Here is a 23,288-nt window from a genome sequence, read left to right as displayed (position 1 = left end):
CTTTGCCTCACCAGACAACCAAGAATACTTTGAGCGGCACCGCTGGCCCCCTGTGTGGTACCTGAAGGAAGAGGACCACTACCAGCGCGTGAAAAGGGAACGCGAGAAGGAAGATATTGCACTCAATAAACATCACTCAAGACGAAAGTGGTGCTTCTGGAATTCATCTCCAGCAGTAGCCTGAAGAGGACGAGGACAAAGGAATCAGACATCTGATACACCACTTTTTAAGGCACTACTGTAAAATTAGTCTTCTTAGCGATACGACATAGTTCAGGTTTCAGGCACTGACCTTCCTCCACTTCTGTGCATTTATCTTTGTTAGGATCAAAGCACAAGCTCACCACCAATGAGCCTGGACAAAAAGGGAAGCTGACTCTCACTGCATTCCTTAAACTGATGTGTATATTTTTTTGTTAGGAGGCTTAATAAACTTTAGTCCGTTATTTTGTTTCTTTTTATACAAAGACAAAAAAAATCCAGCTTTCATGTTTCAGATTCCAAATTGGAAAATATTTTTATATGGTCTCTTGTATTTTGTTGAAATGAAAATACTGTGTATTACTTTATTTTACAGGCCACAAACTGACCGTGAAGTCATCCTGTGACCCTCTTTGGCCACATGACCAGAGGCCACATAATTAGAGGGTGGTTTTTTGTTGTTGTGAAGTAAAGGGTTGGACTGAATTTCCCCCAAAGTGCAAGTTGGAGAGTGTTTAATCTTTTTTTCTGCTGAATTACATTGGTATAATTACCAACTCAACTCCAAGAATGTGTATTTACAATATTTGCTGTGTAAGTGCTAGTAATTATATGGTTATATGTGCCATGTAAAATATAGTGATATCAAAGATTCTGTTGTTTCAAATGTTTAGATTCCAGAGGATAATCCTTATAATCATTAGAAGGGCTTATTCAATCCCAGCACTATCCAGGGCAAACTCACTGGTGGACCCGAATACTTAAGATACCATTAGAGCACTGGGGTTTGGATCACTGCATTAGGGTTTATGTCTCTCAGTGTTCCTTCATCTTGCCATGCTTCTGCATGCAGAGTCTCCATTGACTTGAATTTGAGATGGGCAAAGGAAGAAGTCCCCAGACTCCTTCCAGCCAGCTACAGGCTTGGCACATCTCACCTTCGGAAACAGGCTTCCTCAGGTCTCTCACCTGTGGCCAACTTCACTTTTTAAGACACAGATTTTTAACTCTTCCTAGGGAAAACTCATGTCACTGCAGAAGTAGGCTAAGGCAAACCACCCACTCCTGCTGAAATTCAGTAGGGCCTATGAAAGCATAAAGCTGGAGGCTGGGTCCTTGCATTCTCCAACCCAGAAAGGAATCTAATTCCAAGAGTCTAGGAAATGGTGCTATTGTGAGTTAGTTCTGAACCTTGTCCTTCTGAGTTTTCAGTGTTAAAATAGAAAGTGTAGAGCAGGGGAGCTTTCGAGAGACAGTTAGTCATTGCTTCTCTGTCAATTAAGATGTTATCGCATGCAGACAGGGCACATTTTCAGGCCACAGTTCCATACCTGCCATAGGATATTGTGTGGCAGGGCTTGGGGCTCATTTTGTTGGGAGGTCAACTTTCTGATACTAAGAACTGTTGACTCGAGTGCTCTTTTCTAGCTTACTAGCAGTTGGAAATGAAACAGTGGAGTTGAACTCCCAGTGTTCACAGCCAAACATTTGAAAATGTAGCCAGGTTACAGATGGGCACGTATTGGTGGTAGTGAAAACACAGGGTATACAAGAACTTGAAGAGGCCCAGACATGCATCTCCCTCCCATGATAGAAGAGAGAGCAGTAGAGTAGGAATAGTTATAAATGCATCCAAATTGATTGTGTTTCAGTTGAGTTGTGTATAGTTAATGGAAGGAGAAAGGAGACAGAATGAGAGGAGAAATGTCAAGACTCAGGAAGAATTGGCATGTATCCTATCATCAAATGGCAGAGATTGTTTTCAGTGAGTAGTTGTAGATGAATTTATACAACCAAAGCTCCCATTTGATTGTAATCTTGCCAAAATATAATGGACATATAAATGAACTTGGGGTGTAAGCAATAATATCTACTAGTGTTGTTATCAACTACTATAACCAAGTGGCTGGTTCATTTGGTTGATGCTGATTATGGCCTTTAACCATGGTGGTTTGTTTTGTGTTTTTTTTTTTTTTTTTTCACGAAAAACCAATAAAATTGTTATAAAATGCCTCCAGTGTTGTTTTAAGTACTACCATGATAGCATATGTGTGATTTAATAGCTTTTAAAAACTATCAGAACTTTAAAGGGGCTGGGTCCAGGGAGCTTGTGTGCATTCTTGTAACAAAGCAGTGTGAATGTCATCTTTGTTTGTCCTGTTGTCAGCAGACATTCCAATGCCATGATGTAAATGAGGTATCTGGCTCTTTGCTCTTGGCTAAACTCACCGGATATGTTGAGTCACTGGGGGGTGGTGTGTGTGCACAAAAGAAAAGACATCTCTATCTGAATGGAGTCATTGTAATCTGTGTTTAGACAGTTCTGCCAGTAATTAGGTGAAAAAACTGAGTGGTGACTTCTCTATTACTCAAAACAGTTGGCTACTGTAAGAAACAACTGCAGAAAAAAAGATTTCCAACACATTCCCACACCTTTGAAAGGTGGATGTTTCCAATTGCAGCACCTTTTACATAGGCTTACCAGTAAAGTCTTACCTGTAGAAAATGTTGGTCTAAGTTTCTCCTTAGAAAAAACATAGGGATCTCAAAGCCCCTATATTGGAATTTTGGATATAACAAATCTTGCCAGTTCTAAAAGGAACTCAAATATTTTCATTATGGATAATCAAAAGTAGAAGTCAATGTTCCTAAGATTTTGTAGTAACATTTGCTTCCATTGTATAAAATCAGTTGTCAAAATTTGATTTTACATCAATGTGACATTGGCTAAGTAAAATGTATTCTGTTAGTGAGAGGGTAGGAAAAGGGGAGAATCCTGAGTTTGAAAACTGTTTTGTGAGTGCATCATTTCTCAAATGAATTTGTATCTGCCAGATGAAGAGTCATAAACACTTTTCTTGAATTGAGTATTTCTTGAATTGACATCTCTGTATCTACCTGTCAGCATCTATACCCACCTGTCTTCTGTTGAAGATTTTGTTCTTTGAACTTCCAGTTGGGAGTCAGGTGATGTGTGCAACATGAAAGGTTTGGAAGAAATGAAGGCAGTCATGTGGCAACACTGGTAACATGTAAGAGCAGTGCTTCTGGAGTTGCTATGTTGTGCCTTTTGGCTACATTTGAAAATTCCACCCTGTGCTGACAGTGCCTCTAAATTGGATATTTTTACTTAAGCCATTTAGATACATCGTTTTTACTGGGTTAATGTGCAAATGCTCATTAATTAGATATTTACACAAAATAGTCTGCAAAATATGGGAATAATTTGTGAATAGGTAACTTCTGGGTAGAAACTACCTATCTATTGATAGACATATCCTAGTTGGATGCTGGTGGACAAGTAGCAATAATTTCCATTTTCTAAAAGAATGTGACTATCACAAAGCCATTGTAAAGTAAAAGCTGGAGAGAATATGTTTGTGTTATATATCTACATGTGTGTAAATAATCAAGGTACAGTGTAACAACGCAAAAGAAGGCTAAAAGCAATTTGAAGAAAGAGAGGGGGACAGCTATTGTCCAAAGCTTTGGAAGTTCAGTGAAGCTCTCTGAGCCGTGGATGGATTCTTCTTCCCAGGAATTTAGGAATTGATGAGATTACCATGTATCCTACAACTTAATTTCCTGAGGAAGATTTTGTTCTCTTGGACTTCCAATTAGGAGGCAGGTGATGTGTGCAACATGAAAGGTTTAGATGGAGAGGTGAAGGCATTCATGTGGCAACATTGGTGAGATCCTATAAGAGCAGTGCCTTTGCAGATACAATGTTGGCTGCATTTGAAAATTCTATCCTGTGCTGACAGTGCCTCTAAATTGGACATTTTTACTTAAGCCATTTAGGTGCATAATTTTTACAGGGTTAATGTGCAGACGTGCAGGGTTAATGTGCAATTAAATATTTATAGACTATAGTCTACAGAATTTGGAAATCATTTATGAAAAGGTAACTTTTGGGTGGAAACCAGTCATGCAGTTGCACATCTCCAGACGTGAAGAATTATAAACAACAGTAGCAGGCAGGAAGTGGGTTGCCAGCGACTCGTATTGCTCACTATTTCCATGGAATAGAAGAACATCCTAGTAACAGACTTCCAGTTGGATCTAGATAAGATGAGTGCTGCCTAAATGTGGCCCCATCGAAAGAGTATTCAGACTCTTTGAATATGTTCTCAATCCAAAATCAAGAACACTTAGTGCAGGCAATCAATGAGGAAAGAGCTTGTTTCATATCTTTCTGTTTGGATGCCAACCAAAGTCTGGGCATTGTTTTTATTCCCTCCCAATTTGATAATAGAACTATCTTTTCCGTTTGATGATTCATTAAATGTTAAGCTTAACTGTCACATGGAAAAATAGGCAACTTCTCTAAGCTTTAATAATCCAGAAAATGGGGAATGGTTTCACTGAGTTTCCAGTGCAGATTAAATGAAATGATTTAGGCAAAGCACTTGCCACAATACCTTGCACATAACAAGTACTCAATATACAGAAGCTAAAAAGAAATAAAGATGAACCTGTGCACTTGGCATGTTGAAGACAAAGGCAAGAAGTCCCAAAAAGAAAGCAATTGTGCATATTCCCAAATAGACCCATTGGATCCTCACCTTCCAGTCTCTTCAAATGCCAACTTTTCTGTTCAGTGCTTCATGACAATAAAAAATTTGAAAATAAGAGCTATGGGAAATCTTAAAGGATGAGTTGGAGGGAAAGGCAAGTGGTCAGAGGATGGGAGGGTAGCACTCTCCAAAATGACACTGCCTGGGGCCAGCGCTGTGGCACAGAGGGTTAACGCCCTGGCCTGAAGCGGCAGCATCCCACATGGGCGCCAATCTTTGGATCAGGGCAGCTCTGGCCATTGAGGCCAACTGGGGAGTGAACCATTGGATGGAAGACCTCTCTCTCTTCTCTGCCTCTCCTCTCTCTGTGTAACTCTGACTTTCAAACAAATAAATCTTTTTTAAAAAAAAAAATGACACTGCCCTCACTTGACCTCGGTTGTCTCCAGTGTGTGGAATATGGTTGGGTGATCTCAAGGCCAAGCTTCACTGAACCTGACTCACTCATAGTCCTTTTTCTTGTATTGCTTCCAATCACATTTCTTGTACTTTTCTTGAAGGTTCCATGCAAAAAGTCTAAGCCATACTCCTCAGTGTTTTCTCAGCAACCTTTTCATCTTCAGTCAGTGCCAGACCTTGTCTTTTATTTTCTCCTTCTTCCATAATATCCACTCCCCATGTCATGTCCAGTGAGTGATCATTGCACCAACGGTGTTGTGTAGCAAGTTTCATTCTGTTATCTGCTGTTCTGACTGCATACCATTTTGGGAATCTAACCATGTTACAATGAGTACACCCCATCCTTGGCTTCCTTAGCTGCCTAATGTTTCAAAGATGGCATCTACCACATTTGACCCTGGCACTATTGTGGACCTCCCTGAACATGCCCTAGGGCCAAGATCTAAAACTGGGTTCCAGGTTCCACCATAGATTTTCAGAATCGGAGCCTCCAAAGGTGATGAGCTTGTGTACTAACACTGGACTCAGTGATGAAAATCCTCTAAGAGGATAGGATGTAAAAGAATTCTGGAGTCATAAACAATCTTAAGGGCTCTAACCTAACGCAAAGACTGGATGCACTCTGACCAGCAACAGAAATAAAATTTAGCTTCCTGCCACCTAAGAGGCCTAAACAGGCTTCCTGGTGGTGAGAAAGTGAGCCATTAGAGTGAGTCATTCAGTTATTATGCCCTTGGTATTTGTTGACATCTGACCCTCATGTGAGGCAAGAGGCTAAGATGATTTCTCAAGACCCCCGTGACCACTAAGATGACCCCTGGCTTCAATCCCTGGTTTGATTTAATCATTTTGTGATGTATGCAACTAGGAAAACATGTGCATAATAAATATTTGCAAGTTTTGCTTGTCAACTATAGCTTAATAAAACCAGGTGTGATTCCCCAGTGAGCTTGCACACACACATTGAAACTCTAATTTTATTTCACCTATGAAATCTAAAAAAAATATAGCATGCCAATACAAATGTTGTAGATTGTTCAAACTATCTCAGAAGCCCTGAATAACTTCCCTCTTAAACATAAAACTTCCCTTTCTCCTAACTTCCTGCCCCACATTTGAATTCACAGAGCACTACTGCCTAAATAAATTGCAGATTTTGAGGCCACTGTGACCTGGCCCGAGTGTTTTGTTAGAGCAATAGACTAAGACATATGAGGTAAGTTAATATTAACTTTGCACTGTTATGAGTAGGGATGAAAAAGAAATTCTGTCCTATTTTGCTACTATGACACAAAAACCTCAAATCAGCCTGAAGCACATCAACAATAACTTCATCTTACCGCATTTTCCAAAGTTATGGAATCTCAATCATTTTTCTAATCTCAAAAAAAATACACATGTACTTATTTGAAAGGCATTGTTGAATTATTTCTAATTGTACAAAACAAATTTCCTAATGATTTCCTTGAACCTAAACAAATTCCTACTGCACAGCATTTTATAGACTTAACAACAATTTATTGCTAAAAATGGTCCAGGATGGTCGTTCTGATTCTCACCACTCCTATCATCTCCCCTACCCACCTACAGAATCAGTACGGGAAAAATTAATCACAAACTTAAGATTTGTGTATCAATACTAACTGCCTGGTTCCCATGGGATTCACTGCTTGATTTTTTTACTTCACCTGGCATATGACCTAAAAAATAAAAGCTATTGCTCAGCACCTGGGTGCTGGAATCCAGACCTGACTCCTAGTTCTAATAAAGTAACAGAGCAGTCCTCCACTGCCCAAGCCCTAAGCAGCCCTTCCAGCTGCAGCAGGAGCCAACAGCTCCCCTTGGATTGTTTTTCTGGTTTTATTCAGATAATTATGTGGGGAATACAATGGCTTTATGGGTCCACCGCTCTTCACACACTTTCCAGGAACAGAGAGGGAGAGTAAATGTGTGAACTCATCCTCCTGATGTCTCTTCTTATTTTGTCATAGTTGTGTTTTGGGTGATGGATCCATTGGTAATGGGGTCATTGATATCTCTATGTGTGGCAGTAATCTGTTGAAACTAGCTCTTTCCAAAAGTGGAATTCCTCTTTCTTTTTCAATGGAGGTGTTCTTTTTGACTACACATCTCCTAAAACAGAAATAATTGAATTCATAAACAACTAGGATATCTTTCCTGTCTTCACAACATTTGGTATGACCCTTGGTCCTCAGATAACAGCCATGAAAACAAGCTGTTATTAAGGGTGTCTTAATCCAAAACCCACTTGCAAAATCAGGGCTTTCCAGGTTAAAGATAATCCCAGATCTCAGTTCTCCTAAAACAGACCACCTGATAACTGAGTCCTGTTGATCCTTTAGTCTGGGGAACACATTATAGCTCTCACTGTCCCATCCTACCCTCTCCCTCACCCCTGACCTCTGCCTCTGGGCCCAGCCCTATGGAAATTCCATTTGACCAGCATCACATGCAAACAGATGATTCAGATGAAAGTCTAGATATTCTGTGATGTGACAGGCAGAAAATGACCAGTTTTCAAATCCTACAGAAGTTTATACTGAATGTCCTACAACTCAGAACTGACTTTCTCATCCATTGTAGTTTGCGAGGAGGAAGTTTTGTTTTCAGTCCTATATATTTCTTTCACCAGTGTGGTGACACTTATCCACCTGTTATCTTGGAAGCCTGGTGGTCATGTGTTGGTTCTGACTTCTTTCTACCTTGCCAAACGCTTGACCTGAACATCATGAAAGATAAGTTCCATTCTTCTAGGACTTTTCAAACTTCCCTGTACCAAAAATGAGGCCCAATTTTTGGTTCCAGAGATCATCTAGTATCTGGTTATATGCATCCAAAAAATGATATTAATACAATAAATGAACATACCAAAATTAATGTGATAGGCCAGATGTGGGAAATAGGCTTCATCTCATTTGCCAACTCTAATCAGTAATGCCTGATTATGTTGTGAAGGATTCTGAGACACAGTCAAGGCTCTAGGGCAAAGAATCCTGAGATTGCCTAACAGGACTGTAATGACTGAGAAAAGGGTCTAGTAGCCTAATTTTCAAGGGTCTATTCATCCCATAAACATTTATTGCATTGACACCTTCCTCCTATTTACTGGCTACTTTTTAAGTTGCCAGTATCCCTATCATTATAGAGTTTATATTACATTGTGAGACTCATTCACAGAAAACTAATAAGGAAATGTGTATTCTCATCAGATAAGCTATGAAGAAAAAAAAAGAGGATAGAAAATGATTAAGAATATAATTTTGGACAAAGGTAGTTAGGAAATTTAAGTAGAGACCTGAATTAAAGTAGGCAGAATCTGGAAAGGACACAGTGGAGATTGCTGATCTCTGCTCCACAATGTTTAGAGCCTCTGCTAAGACCTGAGGGCCAGGAGTGACTCAACAGCTAAGGGCTGCAACTACCTCCATGTGTCTGCACTCACATGTTTGGTAGTGAATGCTGGATCTTAGCTGAGACTTCAGTGGGGCTTTTGATTAGAACACTTACATCATGTCTCTTTACAGGATTTAAGTGAGGGAGTCATGCAAATACCTGGAGAAAGTGCATCCAAAGGCCAAAGAAAGATCTCATATAAAGACTGCAGGGCAAGAATTCACTTGGAATATTAGAGTTTGGTCCAAAAGACCCATAGGGCTGGAGGAAAGTGGGGAAGTGGAGGTGGCAGAGCATTCGGGAAGGTGGTCAGGACAAATCACTTAGGACAGCAGTTCTTCCGTTGGAACCCCCCAGCCTGATTTGAAGATACAGACATCCCAATACCAGCCCTTTGGGGTTTTTAAAATTGGCTTTTAGGGTCTTTGGTTTCTCCCCTGAAAATAATATTGCTTCTACTGCTGCCAATGTTGTTTATAAAGAAATATATATTTGTTTTAACTTGTATTGAGCCAAAGGCCATCAGCTCAAGAAGTTAAGTCCTCTCTGGAGAGTTTGTGTGAGGACAATGAAAGGACATGGCCTTTGGAGAAGCTGTTTCCCACCTGGAGACCCAACAGGAAATAGCTGGGCCTCAGCAGGGCCCATAATCTCCACACTGCTGAAGTTGCCAAAACAGGGTCACTTGTTGGAGAAGCCACCATCTGAGTGACCAAAAACCTGGGACAGGTGGTCAGTTGAGTGGGAGTTAATATAGGAATCAGAGAAGAAAGTTCAAACAGAAGTTCTGGCAATAATTTTTCACATGAAAGAAGCTGTCAAACAATGAAGAAAGCAGTGGTGGAGCTGTTCCTCTCTGCTCCAGGCCCTGCCTCCATCTCAGGGACCCTTTTTCTCCCTTTTGGCATAGCGTATCCTTCATGGCCTCCCCACTTCTCCTCCCCTGTTCTCTAGTTGAAAGCCAGCTCCAAGAAAACCATCCAACTGTGAGGCTGTAACAAATGTCAGCAATAGTATGCCCTATTCTACCCAGGTGGAATGTTCTTCTACCCAGGTGACCTTGACACTCCTCCCATTGAATTATAGACACCTTGTAACTCCCAAAGCTTTGAGAAAATGATGCTGTGTACTTCCACTACCTTCTCTGAGGACACACACTCTTAGAATTCAGCTGTCATTCCCCAAGAAAGCCTCAATGAATCCAAACAGAGAGACCACACTGAGAGACCTGAGGCAGGTGTTCTGGTCAACAGCCCCCCCAAGACCCGAGCAAGAGTTGGCATAAACCACCAAATATGTGAGTGTAGACAGCTACAGATGATTTCAGCCACTGAGTCACCTCTTGCCTTCAAGTCCTTCCAGTAGAGATCCCAAACATCATGAGGTAGAGACAAGATGACCCTCTTGTGTGAATTCCAAATTTGATTCACAGAATCTATGAGAATAATGAAATGGTGGTTATGCCACTAAGTTTCAATCCAGCAATGGTAACTGGAACAGATATTAATGACTAATGAGATTTCCTGTTTTCCCTTACTCACCAAATAATGGTGGGAGCTTTTGGAGACAGGCTTGGTCCAAGTCCTGGCTCAGGACACTTACGAACAGGGAGACTGGGCAAAGTGATTATCTCTGGAGCCCTAATCTCTTCATCTGAAAAAGGGTCAAACTAGAGGCTGAAGCGAGGCATGAGCATGTAGCTGAGTATGCAAAATAAGCTTTGATCTTCCTTTTCCTGCTCTCCTCTCCCATTCCCCAGAGGATGAGGGAACTTCACAGAATTTAGTCCAAGAGCCTGTGCTACAACCATAAAGTTCAAGTAGTGGCCTCTTCTTCCTTGGGTGTCCACACACAAACCTCTGAGTCTCTGTCCACTAGTATAATCATCTGCTCCAAGGAGGCCCAAAGGGTTCACGCAATCCCTAGAAGAGTTGTCTCAGCTTAGAGATGGGAAAGAATTCAGCCTTGAAGTTCTGAAATTACACACATCAGTGCTTGTATGTGTGTTTTACCATCAGAACACCAAGCAGCGTCTCGGCCTCCCACGTATCTCCTTCCCTGCAAATAGTCTCTTGACGGCTTCCAGGTAAACTCATTGTTCTACCTTTGTACCAGCCCTCTGGCCTGACTGTGACCCCATCTCCTCTCTGGCCAGGGCTCTTCCCTAACTCTAAGGTGGCTAATGGGAGGGTGTGGAGGATGTGAAACGGGAAGGAATGACTGCTCCTCAGGGATACCAATCAGGAAGCCACAAAGCAGTGATGAGAGCCAGAGAAAGGCAATATAGGGGAGGAAGAGTCTCCCTTTTCTCAGGGCAATCTCTCCAAAACCAGACATTGTGTTTCTTTGGATCAAAAATCATCAACTCCTGTGTTCCTGGGCATGTGGCACCAGACAGTGTCGCACATTCTGCCCTTGCTTTTTACAAATGTCAACAGGAAATGATACTCAGGTCATTCAAGGTGAGTGGGAATGTGGCAATGATGATTAAGACAGATGTTAGGCTTCCTGGAATCATTCTATTAACAAACATGGATAGCCGGCGCAGCGGCTCACTAGGCTAATCCTCCGCCTTGCAGCGCCAGCACACGGGGTTCTAGTCCCGGTCGGGGCACCGATCCTGTCCCAGTTGCCCCTCTTCCAGGCCAGCTCTCTGCTGTGGCCAGGGAGTGCAGTGGAGGATGGCCCAAGTCCTTGGGCCCTGCACCCCATGGGAGACCAGGAGAAGCACCTGGCTCCTGCCATCAGATCGGCGCGGTGCGCCGGCCGCAGCACGCCTACCGCGGCGGCCATTGGAGGGTGAACCAATGGCAAAAGGAAGACCTTTCTCTCTGTCTCTCTCTCTACTGTCCACTCTGCCTGTCAAAAAAAAAAAAAAAAAATGGAAATATTTTGAGCCGAATCTCTTCACAATAGTAGTTATTTACATTCATTACCACAGGCACAACTTCTCCATGTTTCAGCAGAAAAGAGTTCTCACACCTTAGTCAGACTGAGCTGCTATCCCAAGTTACCACAGACTGGGTGGCTTGAGCAGCAGACATCTCTAAGTGTTTCTCATAGCTCTGGAGGCGAGGAGTCTGAGATAGGGGGTCAGTGTGGTTGGGTTCTGATCAGGGCTTTCTTCCTGTGGACAGCTTTCTAATTGTAGCCTCATGTGACAGAGACAGAGGAAGTAAGCTCTCCTGTCTCCTCTTGTGACAGTGCCACCCTGTCATGAGAGTGCCACTCTCAAGACCTAGACATAGCAAAGGCCCCACCTGCAAGACCCATCACATTGGGGATGGACAGGGAGTAAAGGGTTGTTAGCGTGCAGTCCATAATAACACCACTCTCCATGGAGTGACACTCCCAGAGCCCTTCTCTATCTTCTACTCCCCACTATGAAACAGTGGCCAACCAGTCTGGTGACAGCAGCACACTCCGTGGACCAAGCTGCTCTCTCTTTACCTACCCTGCAGAAGGGCAGGAAAGGTTGAGACTCTCTGGGTCCAGATTACAAGACACAACGTGCAGGCTGCAATTCTTTGTGTTTGTCTCTCTGTCAGCAATGGGTGTGTAAGCCAGCTCTATCCTCCCTAAAGACAGCTGGGTAAGTATGCTTGGAGCTCTTTGGGCCACCCAGACTTCTTCCCCTCAGGCAGGGATTAAGGTCTGGGTTTGAGACATAGCAGGAGGTCCTCATTAGGTCCAAGGCCCTACAAGGTCTCCAATCCACCTTCACAAGGGGGATCCTCAAACTCAAAATTATTGCACACTTGACTCACTTAACATAACTGAAACGCTGATCACATGTTAGCTGCTTGTATCTTGACTCTAGAAGATTAGACTCTAGAAGAAGGAAGAGATGACTTCCCAGGCACAAAACATCATGTTTTTTTTTCACTTTTCACTTACTATGAGCTTCCTCACAATCCCAGCAAGTAGGCTGTAATGCTGGCCCTGCTAAGAGGGGAGAGATGAGGCTTCAGGAAGAGCAGTCATTTACCTAAGGTCACAGAGTTAATAAGTGGCCAAAGAAGGAGCCGCAACCCAGCCTGTCTGAATCCTAAATCTACTCGCCAGTGCTCTGCTGTTCCGCTTCTTGTTTGTTTTCCTGTGAGAAAACAGACCCAGAGAGGCCAAATCACTTACCAAGTTTACACAACTAGAACAAGAGCAGGGGCTAGAACTCACTTCTGTAGCCACTCACCATTTCATTTGTACCCTGCATGTCCTCACGAGGAACCTGAGGGTCAGAAATGAGTGATTGTCCCCATGGCACATGGAGTCAGTGCGGGGCCACTAAGTCTAGGGCCAGTTTCTCGGGCTTACCTTGCCTACCATGGCATTTCAGTGTGCTGTCCACCTGGTTTCCCTCCTATTCCCACTGATAAACCTGCCTGTTTTCTACTAGAGTCACATCTGCAAACTGCCTCTCACACCCACCAAGCCCTCTCATCACTAAATACACAGAAACCTTGTGTTGGGTTCCAGGGTCCTTTTAATGAAATGTGCAACGCATTCCCACTTGGCTAGTTGGCTAACGGTTAACCTGTGATGGGTTTCTGGAAACGTCCAAAGTTCACCGCTGTTGCAGTCCCCAGTTACAGGTTGCAGGGGAGACCTGAGTCAGGCCCACGTGGCCCTGTGCCTGTATCTTTGTTCTCTGCAGAGGTAGGAGGCCAGCTGGATGCATGGGTTTCTTTGGTAATCCTTGTTTAGATGACACCTCACTGGGAGAAATGAAGACAACCTAAAAAACCTATTCCGTGCCCTTGAGTGCCTTGGCAGAAAAGGTAAAATTTAGGAGAGAGGGTCCTTGGAGGTCATGGAAACCCACTGCTGCTTTTCTGGTAGGCCTCAGAGAAACCCAGTAGAAGATCTTAGGTGATCAATGTGAGCATGTCTAGCATACAGCAAACTGGGAATTCACAGAAGGGTGCTCTCTAACCTCCTTCCCAATGTTGCAAAGTGTGGTAACTCCCAAAGTGTCGCAACATTAGAACTACCCAAGGAACTTTTGAAAAGTATGGGTTTTCCAAATCAGGTTGCAGGAGAAAGGGCAGCTCAGGAATCTGTATTTTTGAAAACCCTCCATTAAATTCTGATGATCGGCTGGCGCCGTGGCTCAATAGGCTAATCCTCCACCTGCGGCGCGGGCACACCAGGTTCTAGTCCTGGTAGGGGCACCGGATTCTGTCCCGGTTGCCCCTCTTCCAGGCCAGCTCTCTGCTATGGCCAGGGAGTGCAGTGGATGATGGCCCAAGTCCTTGGGCCCTGCACCTGCATGGGAGACCAGGAGAAGCACCTGGCTCCTGGCTTCGGATCAGCGCGGTGCGCCGGCCACAGCGCGCCAACTGCAGCGGCCACTGGAAGGTGAACCAACGGCAAAAGCAAGACCTTTTTCTCTGTCTCTCTTTCTCACTGTCCACTCTGCCTGTCAAAAAAAAAAAAAAAATTCTGATGATCAGTCACTTTGGGGAACTAGGTAAACTTAACTGAGATTGGAAGGAGGACCTGGAGACTCCACCAGGTATCCATGTGCACAGTGAGGTGCATGTGGGAAACCCCTCTCCTGGGGCATGAAGCCCGGGTTCAGATGCCCAGAGTTGGAAAAACCTTGTGCCTCAGTGGTCAGGGAGAAAGCAGGGAAGTACTTATTCCTTAGTATGCCCCAGAGACTTTAGTCTGGTCCCCTATGGGAAAGAAGGCTATAAGCAGAAACCAAGTGACTGCTTCTATAGTGGACTCCGATCTCAAGCAGTAGTGCCCTGAATGACAAACAGGCACAAAATGAAAATGTACTCACATCGGTGCCCTGGAGCTGGCCCACACAGGTTCAGCAGAACAGGCTATTAAATTTTCTGCTGGATATTCAGAAATTTTGCAAACCAGTTGACATCAAGTTGACAGCTTGAAATCCATCATGGTGGGAGTATTATACCAGGCAGATTAGAAAATACCACAAATCAGAGCCTTTTTTCTCTTTCTGGAGAGCCAGTTGTTAAATATTTGCCAGAATCCTACTGCCTTCTTCCCGTTCTTTGGGAACACAGTGCATTTTTGGAACAGGACGCATTGGGCACTCAGCCACACGATCTTGAGACCGCCAGTGGCAGTGACGGGCATGTCTTCCTCGAGCACCTAGTAGGCAGGTGGCATCAGCAAGCAGAGTGACTCAAAAGAATATAGAAGGACTGATTTGAATCTATGAGCAGTCTTCCAAAGGTTCACAGAAATGCACTGTATGCAAAAGCTATGCATGGAGTCCCATAAACTTTTGCACCAAAGTAAACATCTTTTAATGCAATTTTCTCACTAATCTTGAAGTTACTCTCATAGGTTGAATGCCTGAGGCCCCTCAGAAATAACCTGGAAGATTTCTACAGATGGAACAAACCAGTCAAATGTGTACATAAAGGCTAATGGGGCTTTCTCTGGATCCTTAAGCGAGGAACTCATTCTATGGACTTCCCAACAGATGTCTGTGTGGCTCCTCCTTAGATAATTCTGAGAAAGAAGAACTCCCTGCTCTCCATATAGGTCCACTTCATCTTTGGGAAGCTCTAACAGCTGAAAAACTGTTTCTCACAGTCAGCAGAAATGTGCTTTCTCTACATTTCCACACAAGCCTGTTTTGCTTCCTGGGATCTCCCAGAGGTGCTGCCAGCTGAAACCATACACAGAGACTCACTGCCTCTTGCCACACGAGAGTGTCTCTCCCACGGTCGCATCCAGGGTCACCTCCGGAGCTGCTCAGAACCCCGTCAGGGAGGGCCTTGCCCAGCTCTGCCGGTGTTCCTGATGTTCCACTTCCAAGGCCGGTGATAACAAAACAGCACTTTCACCAGACCATGTTTCTCTCTCCTGTGCAAACTCCATTATTCATGAACTCTTCCAATTTTCTTAATGCCAAAAGCTTTGCTGTCACAGGTGCAGAATTGATTTTGTGGAGTGCTTCGCACACTTTGAGATACTATCATTTACTTATCTGAAAGGATTCTGCCCTCGGTCGGGCATGAAAGTGGGCCAGGCAGTGCAAGGCATTGGGTTTCTGGGCCACATTGCCTTGGAGACCATGAGGCTCTGTGATGAGGCCCCAGAGGGCCCCCTGCAAACTGAGCCCTCCTGCCACGGGTGCTCACTCAGCTCTGCCTCACAATGAGTGAATGAGACTCCAAAGGTGACTGCTGAAACCCAAGTGGGCCAGCTCGTACTGTAGAAATACTCAAGCCATTTGTTTAAAAATGCATTTCCTGGAGGACATTAAGCTTTCTAATGGTGTGTCCCACTGGGACATTTACTCTGAATAAAATGTGTGGTGTGGTGGGAAGAGGATGGGCTTGGCACCAAGAAACACTTGAGTTCAAGCACCAGCCTTGCCTCTGGAGCCATCACCCATCTCTCCCAGCCTGTTTCCTCCTGTATAAAATGGGTTCGTGTACAAACTAAATAGTAAAAACTGTGTGCGCCCCTCCAGCGGAGCTTGGCACAGCTAAATGTCCAATAATGGCTTGCTGTCTGATTACCAAGAGCTTTTTACTAACTTCTGAGCATTAACAAGGCCTTTCTTCATTTATGTGGCACAGGAAACTGCTGCTGAATCCCTTTAGCCTTTGTAGTAGGCAGAATAACATTTGCATTAGAATCCTCAGACCCTGCAGGTGTCATTAAGGAATGGGTGGTGTCTGAGTTATGCAGCTGGACACAAGGTAACCACCAGGGAGGTCCTTACAGGTAAAAGAGGGAGGCAGGGGAGGAAGAGTCAGAAGATATGTTAAGACCAAAGCAGGCCGGTGTCACGGCTCACTTGGTTAATCCTCCACCTGCGGTGCCGGCATCCCAGATGGGCGCTGGGTTCTAGTCCCAGTCGCGGTACCAGATTCTGTCCCAGTTGCTCCTCTTCGAGTCCAGCTCTCTGCTGTGGCCCGGGAAGGCAGTGGAGGATGGCCCAAGTGTTTGGGCACCTGCACCCGCATGGGAGACCAGGAGGAAGCACCTGGCTCCTGGCTTCGGATCGGCACAGCACCAGCCATAGTGGCCATTTGGGGAGTGAACCAATGGAAGGAAGACATTTCTCTCTGTCTCTCACTGTCTCTAACTGTACCTGTCAAATTAAGAAAATTTTTTAAAAAAAGACCAAAGCAGAGATTGAAGTGTCACAATGTAGCTTTGCAATTGCCAGGCGGCTGTCTTTGAAGGTTGAGGACCACGCCATGGACCAAGGAATACAGGGAGCTACGGGAAGACACAAAAGGCAAAGAAATGGATTTTCCCCTAGAGCCTCCACAAGGAACTCAGCTCTGCTGACACCTTGACTTTAGCCCAGTGAAACCCATTTGAGGCTTCTGGATACCAGAATTGCAACATAAATGTGGGTTGGTTTAAACCTCCGGGTTATGGGAATTAGTTACATCAGCAATAGGCAAGTAATGTAGCCTTTAGCTCTTCCCCACTGCTGAGCCCCTCCTCAATTTGGGGGACATTCCTGGAAACTCCCAGCTTGGTTCTGGCCCTCATGAGTAGCAGAGCCAAACATACCCGAAAGGGAGAAAGGAAGTTAAGCCTAATCTGGGACTCAACCACAATAACAAGTATCAGTGAGTGCTTCTAAGTGTGTTACACATAGTAATACATTTAATCTTGGGATGGCATTGTGATGTAAAGAGTTAAGCCATTGCCTGAGATGCCAGCATCCCATATAGGCATTGGCTTGAGTCCCAGCTGCTCCACTTCCATTCCAGCTCCCTGCTAATGCAACTGGGAAAGCAGTGGAAAGTGGTCCAATTATTTGGGCCCCTGCATTCACATGGGAGACCAAATGAAGCTCCTGGCTTTGGCCTGGCCCAGCCCTGGCCATTGAGGCTATTTGAGGAGTGAACCAGAAGATGGAAGATCTCTCTGTGTCTGCCCCCTCTCTCTGTAACTCTGTCTTTCAATGCAAATAAATATATCTTTACAAAATACATGTAGTCTTCACCACACATCTATGAGGTAGGTACTTTCTACCCCCTTTTATCAATGGGAAAACTGAGGTACAGAGATGTTAAGTGATTTATCCAAGGTCCATGCAACGGGCAAGGGGCAGCCTTGGTTATGAACTCAGGAAGTCTTTCTCCAGGGTCCATGCCCTAAACAACTGCTCTCTGCATCAAGAAATCACACACCCCAAGAATCAGCTGCTGGAGAGGCCTCCTGAGACTTCCCCTCCAGAAACTCATTCCTTGGCTTGATCAGAGATTGAAAGCAGCTGTCTCATTCCTCCCTCTAGAGCCCAAAGAGGGTGGAAGCCAATCTACCAGCCCCACCTCAGGAATGCAATGACTGTCAGAACCCAGAAAGCATCCCGAGATGCTTACAAAGGATAACTCTGGGAACAGTGTTCCCTCACATGCACGTCTCCCCCACGGGGACTGCCTTTTGCTGAGGCCCAGAAGGAGGCTCCAGTCCCTCCCAAATGGCCAGGCCAAGGAGGGACTCGTCATGACAGAGCACCTACTGTCCCCCTTAGACACTGAAGGATAGCCCTGATCCAGACATTAGGTCAGAGACTGCAATGTTGGGGCTGATGATCTGTTAGAGAGATCTCAATTTTTATGTCTCTGTCTTTCAAATAAATAAAAAGAAGAGTTAATATTTGATAGGTACTCAGAACATTGCTTGGCCAAGGAAAGCTATGTATGCTTTTTTTTTTTTTTTTAATTTATTAATTGGACTCCTTTCTCTGGCTTGAAGGGTGCCCACAGAAGAGTTATGTAAGGCAGTGCATCTCAAACTTTAATCTTGTTACAATGCAGATTCAATTTACAAGATCTGCAATGGACTCCAAGATCGTTTCTAACAAGGGAATGCAGACACTCCTGGTCCTTGGACCCGACGAGTTTGAGATACCGAAAACAGATCAGAAAGGCAGCCTCATTCTGGGGAGGGCCCAGAGGGTATAGTGTGTACCCTGACTGCAGCTAGAGGTCTGGTCCTGCAAACCTTTCTCCCTTCCTGGGCAAGCAGCTCTGGGCTAGAGGCATCCTCCAGTCTGGTCAGGAGGGCGGCAAGGGGTCATTGCCACTGAAGCCCTGGCCACATCTCAAGCACGAATGAGGCCCTTAGCCAGCAGGCTAAGAAAGGAATTGACCCAGAGAAGCTTAAGTCCTTCAAAGCCTCCCATCCCCTGTAAGATAAACACCACACTCCTTGGGATTCACACCCATGTTGATGAGACTCAAAATCCTGATCTCTTCCACCTCACTGCACGTTGGCAAACAGATGGCCTCCTCCTTGGCAAAATGATTTCTCCTACCACTAGGAAGTCCCTCCTAGTGTGCTCAGACAAGCTCAACCCCAGAGCCCCTCATGTGACCCTTCCATGTCCTGGGCCAGCGGCACTGACAACACCCACGCAGCAGTGTGGCAGAAATGCAGACCCTTAGGCTCCACTCAGATCAGCTGAATGGAAAGTTGATTGACCAGGATCCCTGGTGGTTTGTGTGAGAAGTACTGGCCTGAGCCACTTTTATTTATGCAATTGCCTCACGGTTCACACTCTGCCCCATCTCAACTTCCCTCTCCCAAGCGGGTCAGCATGACCTAGATGCTGGGTATAAATTTAGCCTCCACGCCTGCTTTCCTTGGTTACGTCCGCTTTCAGACACTTCCAGTCTATTCCTCATCTTCCTCTACCAGGGCAGTTCTGTAACCCTGCCCTCTCCTAAAATTAGCCCCAGAATATGTCAGCGGCCCTCACGTAAGAGTCTCTGCAAAAACTTTGCTTTCTCTCTAAATGAGACCTGCTTGAAAGCCTTCGAAATGTGACCAGACAGCGCTGTGCACAGGCACATAGTGGTGTTAGGTTTTCTGCTCTGCCCTGAGAGAGTCTGCCTTGGCAGGACAAAGAGAAAAGCCTACTACTTATGGGCATTTCTGCAGAGAGTCCTTGTCATTTGCAGTACCTTGGATTGCAACAGGAAAACAGAGCAAAATTCCAAGCAGCTGTTATTCCTCATGCAGCAAAAATAGGTTGGCCCAGGCCAACCCGGGGCAGGTATGCTTACTTACTTCCACTCACAGAGTTGAGCCAGAATTCTCAGGATCTCTGAAGGCCCTGAGGTCTAAGGGATAAATTTCCAACTTGACCTTAGAATAATGAATGACCCCCCACCACCACCTTTTACACTCCCCTGAGAATAATCTCCAAAATGCTTCACTAGAGTTTTTTAGCCTCTATTTTATTTTTTTAATCCTGTCTATCGATTTCTCCCAGAGCATTAAGATACAGGCAGAAAATCTGTAAAAGAAAGATAGAGATTTCTGTCAAAGAAAACAAAAGCTGGCTCGCCAAGCAGTGATGGCCGCCAATAACTTTTGAATCTATTTCCTTCTCTTAGTCCTGTAAACCTAAAATATACACACAACTATGTTTCATACATCACCATAGGCATGCACCAAGATATGAGAGGACTTACAAATGTCCATGGAAAATGGAATTAAAAAATAAGTTTATTTTGGTGCAAAGAAATCCTGAAATCCATGTATAGTTTTTTACCATATGTATCTTCCATGACCTTTTTGAAGACCCCTCATATGCATGCATTTCAAACTTTTTACACAAAAATCAATTTTTTTTTCTACAAAAATGGTGATTTATTTTGCTTTAACATACAATGGTAAATATACTGTGGGATCATCAAGTTCTTAAAATTTTTTTTCTGGGCTTTACATATTACAGTATCAATTTTTAAATTTTTAAATCAATTTAATCAATTTTTAAAATTTATTTATTTGAAAGACAGTGTTACAGTGGGGCAGGGGGCAGATCTTCCATCCATCTATTTACTCCCCAAATGGCCACAACAACCACCTCCAGGCCAGGCTGCTGCCAGGAGCCAGGAACTCCATCTGGGTCTCCCACATGGGTGGCAGGAACTCAAGTACTGGAGCCATCATCCACTGCTTCCCAGGCACATCAGCAGGGAGCTGGATCAGAAAAGGATTAGCAGTGACTCCAACCTACACTGCAGTATGGGATGTGAGTGTCCCAAGGGGCAGTTAAACCCATTGCAACATAACTTATCTTTTTTTTTTTTTTTTTGACAGGCAGAGTTAGACAGTGAGAGAGAGAGACAGAGAGAAAGGTCTTCCTTCCATTGGTTCACCCCCCAAATGGCCACTATATCCGGAGCTGCGCCGATCTGAAGCCAGGAGCCAGGTGCTTCTTCCTGGTCTCCCATGCGGGTGCAGGGACCCAAGCACTGGGCCATCCTCTGCTGCCTTCCCGGACCACAGCATAGAGCTGGACTGGAAGAGGAGCAACCAGGACAAAACCAGTGCCCCAACCGGGACTAGAACCCAGAGTGCCGGCGCCACAGACGGAAGATTAGCCTAGTGAGCCGCGGCACCGGCCAACTTATCTTTTAATTACAGTTTTCCATGAACTTTTTAAAGTACCTTACTATATACCTTACTTTATAAAAGGGGAATGACACCACAGAGTTATATACACTGCTTTCTAACTTAATATATGTGTCATTAAGCATTCTTTGTATTATTTCCATCATGATGTCCTGTCATATGGCTCTGGTCATAATTTATTTAGCCATCCTCAAATTAAAGATTTCATTTGTTTCAATTTTTTTGCTACTTTTAATTTTTGTTGTCTTTATCCTGTGTTTTAATAGATATGAGTTTCTTAAATTTTTCATTTATTTAGCAAACACTTTTTAAACGCCTATGAAATGTCAGGCACTCTGTCAAGTGGTGAGGGTGTGAACAGGAATCTTGGAGGGTCTCACAGCGTAGGGAAGAGGCAGGCTGGTAAACAAATGCACAGAGCAAGGTGAGGTCTGTAATGAAGAGTAGGAAAAGAGAATATTCAGTCACAAGCAACAGGGTCCCTAGGGAGTCCTTAGCGTGGATGATAATTTCAGGGAGTCCTGGGTAATGTGTGCCCTCTAACATAAAAATAATTGTCACTTACACATGTGTCTTGTCTTACACTACCTCTGTGTTTATGGTGGCAATGCATTTTCATGACATTTCCCAGATTTGTCACATTTTCAGCATCTATGCACAGCTCCCCAAATCTCTTGAGGCACCAAGAACCCTCAGCAATTCCCCACCTCACTTATCACATTTTTTTTCTAGTAGGTTCAGGACCAGTGTTCAGAAAACAAAGATAGGATGTTTTACCCTGGAGGGCAGGGCTGGAAAAGCCTGAATGGGTGGTGTGAGTTCCAGCTCCATGGGCAGAGCTCTGGGTAGGAGACCATATCCATCCTGGGAGTAAAATGCAGGTCAAAAGTCAGCATCCAACGTAAGTAAGGGAGAAAGGTTACAGCTCAGCTGTATGCATGGAATCAGCCAGGACCCCACTGCACACCAGTGCAGGACTCCACCCTTGCAGCTATAGGGGAGCAACTTCCTACCCCTCTCCCTCCTGTCCTGGCAGTAGACACATGGCCTATATCCACACAGGCTGTTCTTGTTGCTGCTGGGGTCAAGTCCACACACTCCTGGCTAGGGAGTAAAGAGATGGTTTAATTTTTCTAGTCACAAGAGCTGGTATTTGAACTCAAGTGTGTCATTCCTATTGTCAATCTCACAGAAAGAGGTAGTTCCTCAGACAGAACACAGGAATCTAAACCTTAGACGCCATGGAAAATAACAATCATGATAGTAATAGCAAAATCAATTGAGCCATCACTGTATGCCAAGCGCTGTCAGAAGTGCTTTACACGTAGGAGCTCCCTCAAGCCTCACACGTTTCTGAAGTAGCTCCCAACACTTTTCTAGATGAAGCAACTGAGACCCAGAGAGGTAAAGCCTGAGGTCAGCCCAGTCAGCAGCAGAGTCCATCGCCACAGTACCAGCCTGGGGATTCTCAGACCCAGAATCCCAACATGCAAGAGGGAACGCCCAGGAGTGGGACAGAGGGCCTCTGTCACTAGGAAGCTCTAGTCAAGAAGTAAAAAAGAAGCAGTGTTTGTCTCCTGCATTTCTTTTTTTTTTTTTTTTTTGACAGGCAGAGTGGACAGTGAGAGAGACAAAAGTCTTCCTTTGCCGTTGGTTTACCCTCCAATGGCCGCCGCGGTCGGTGCGCTGTGGCCGGCGCACCGAGCTGATCTGAAAGCAAGAGCCAGGTGCTTATCCTGGTCTCCCATGGGTTGCAGGGTCCAAGCACTTGGGCCATCCTCCACTGCACTCCCTGGCCACAACAGAGAGCTGGCCTGGAAGAGGGGCAACCAGGACAGAATCCCGCGCCTCGACTGGGACTAGAACCCGGTGTGCCGGCGCCGCAAGGCGGAGGATTAGCCTATTGAGCCACGGCACCAGCTCCTGCATTTCTTATTCCTGAACACATAGTTCTGTGCCCAATCCCAGGCACTCACATTCAGAATCTCCATTCATGAGGCCTGGAATCCATATTTTTGTTCCCTCCAGTGGTCCTAGTGCATCCAGCCCATGAACTAGCACTCAGGAACTATATAAACCAGAGTGTTCTGTTCTGTATGTTTATTTCCCTTGTGTTTACAAACATATTTTAAAGTCTTTTCAGAATATTTGGGGACAATCTAGAGATCAGGGCAGAGGAAGCAGAAGCAATCTATGTGAATTCCCCTGGAGCAGATAAGATTCAGGAATATAAGAACTAGCCAGCTGGATAGGGCCGGCGCTGTGGCGCAGCAGATTAACACCCTGGCCTGAAGCACTGGCATCCCATAT

At 44.7% G+C, this 23,288-nt stretch overlaps 1 protein-coding gene and 1 long non-coding RNA gene across 15 annotated transcripts in view; one reads left to right on the top strand and one right to left on the bottom strand.

The window, feature by feature from the left end:
* Nucleotides 1–2,208, top strand: part of RHOBTB1 (Rho related BTB domain containing 1) — a 136,097-nt gene extending 133,889 nt beyond the window's left edge. For all 13 annotated transcript variants that reach the window (XM_062214658.1, XM_062214655.1, XM_062214656.1 and 10 more), the window contains one exon: nucleotides 15–2,208. In XM_062214658.1, coding sequence (XP_062070642.1) covers nucleotides 15–184 — 170 coding nt within the window. In that variant the 3' untranslated portion in view covers nucleotides 185–2,208. The remainder of the gene's footprint in view (nucleotides 1–14) is intronic.
* LOC133776017 (uncharacterized) overlaps nucleotides 1–23,288 on the bottom strand; it is a 109,569-nt gene that overhangs the window by 34,332 nt on the left and 51,949 nt on the right. The gene's annotated exons all lie outside the window — the stretch shown is intronic.

The sequence above is a fragment of the Lepus europaeus genome, chromosome 17, assembly GCF_033115175.1.
Source record: "Lepus europaeus isolate LE1 chromosome 17, mLepTim1.pri, whole genome shotgun sequence".
Taxonomy (NCBI): Eukaryota; Metazoa; Chordata; class Mammalia; order Lagomorpha; family Leporidae; genus Lepus; species Lepus europaeus.
This window is presented reverse-complemented; position numbering and strand designations above follow the sequence as displayed.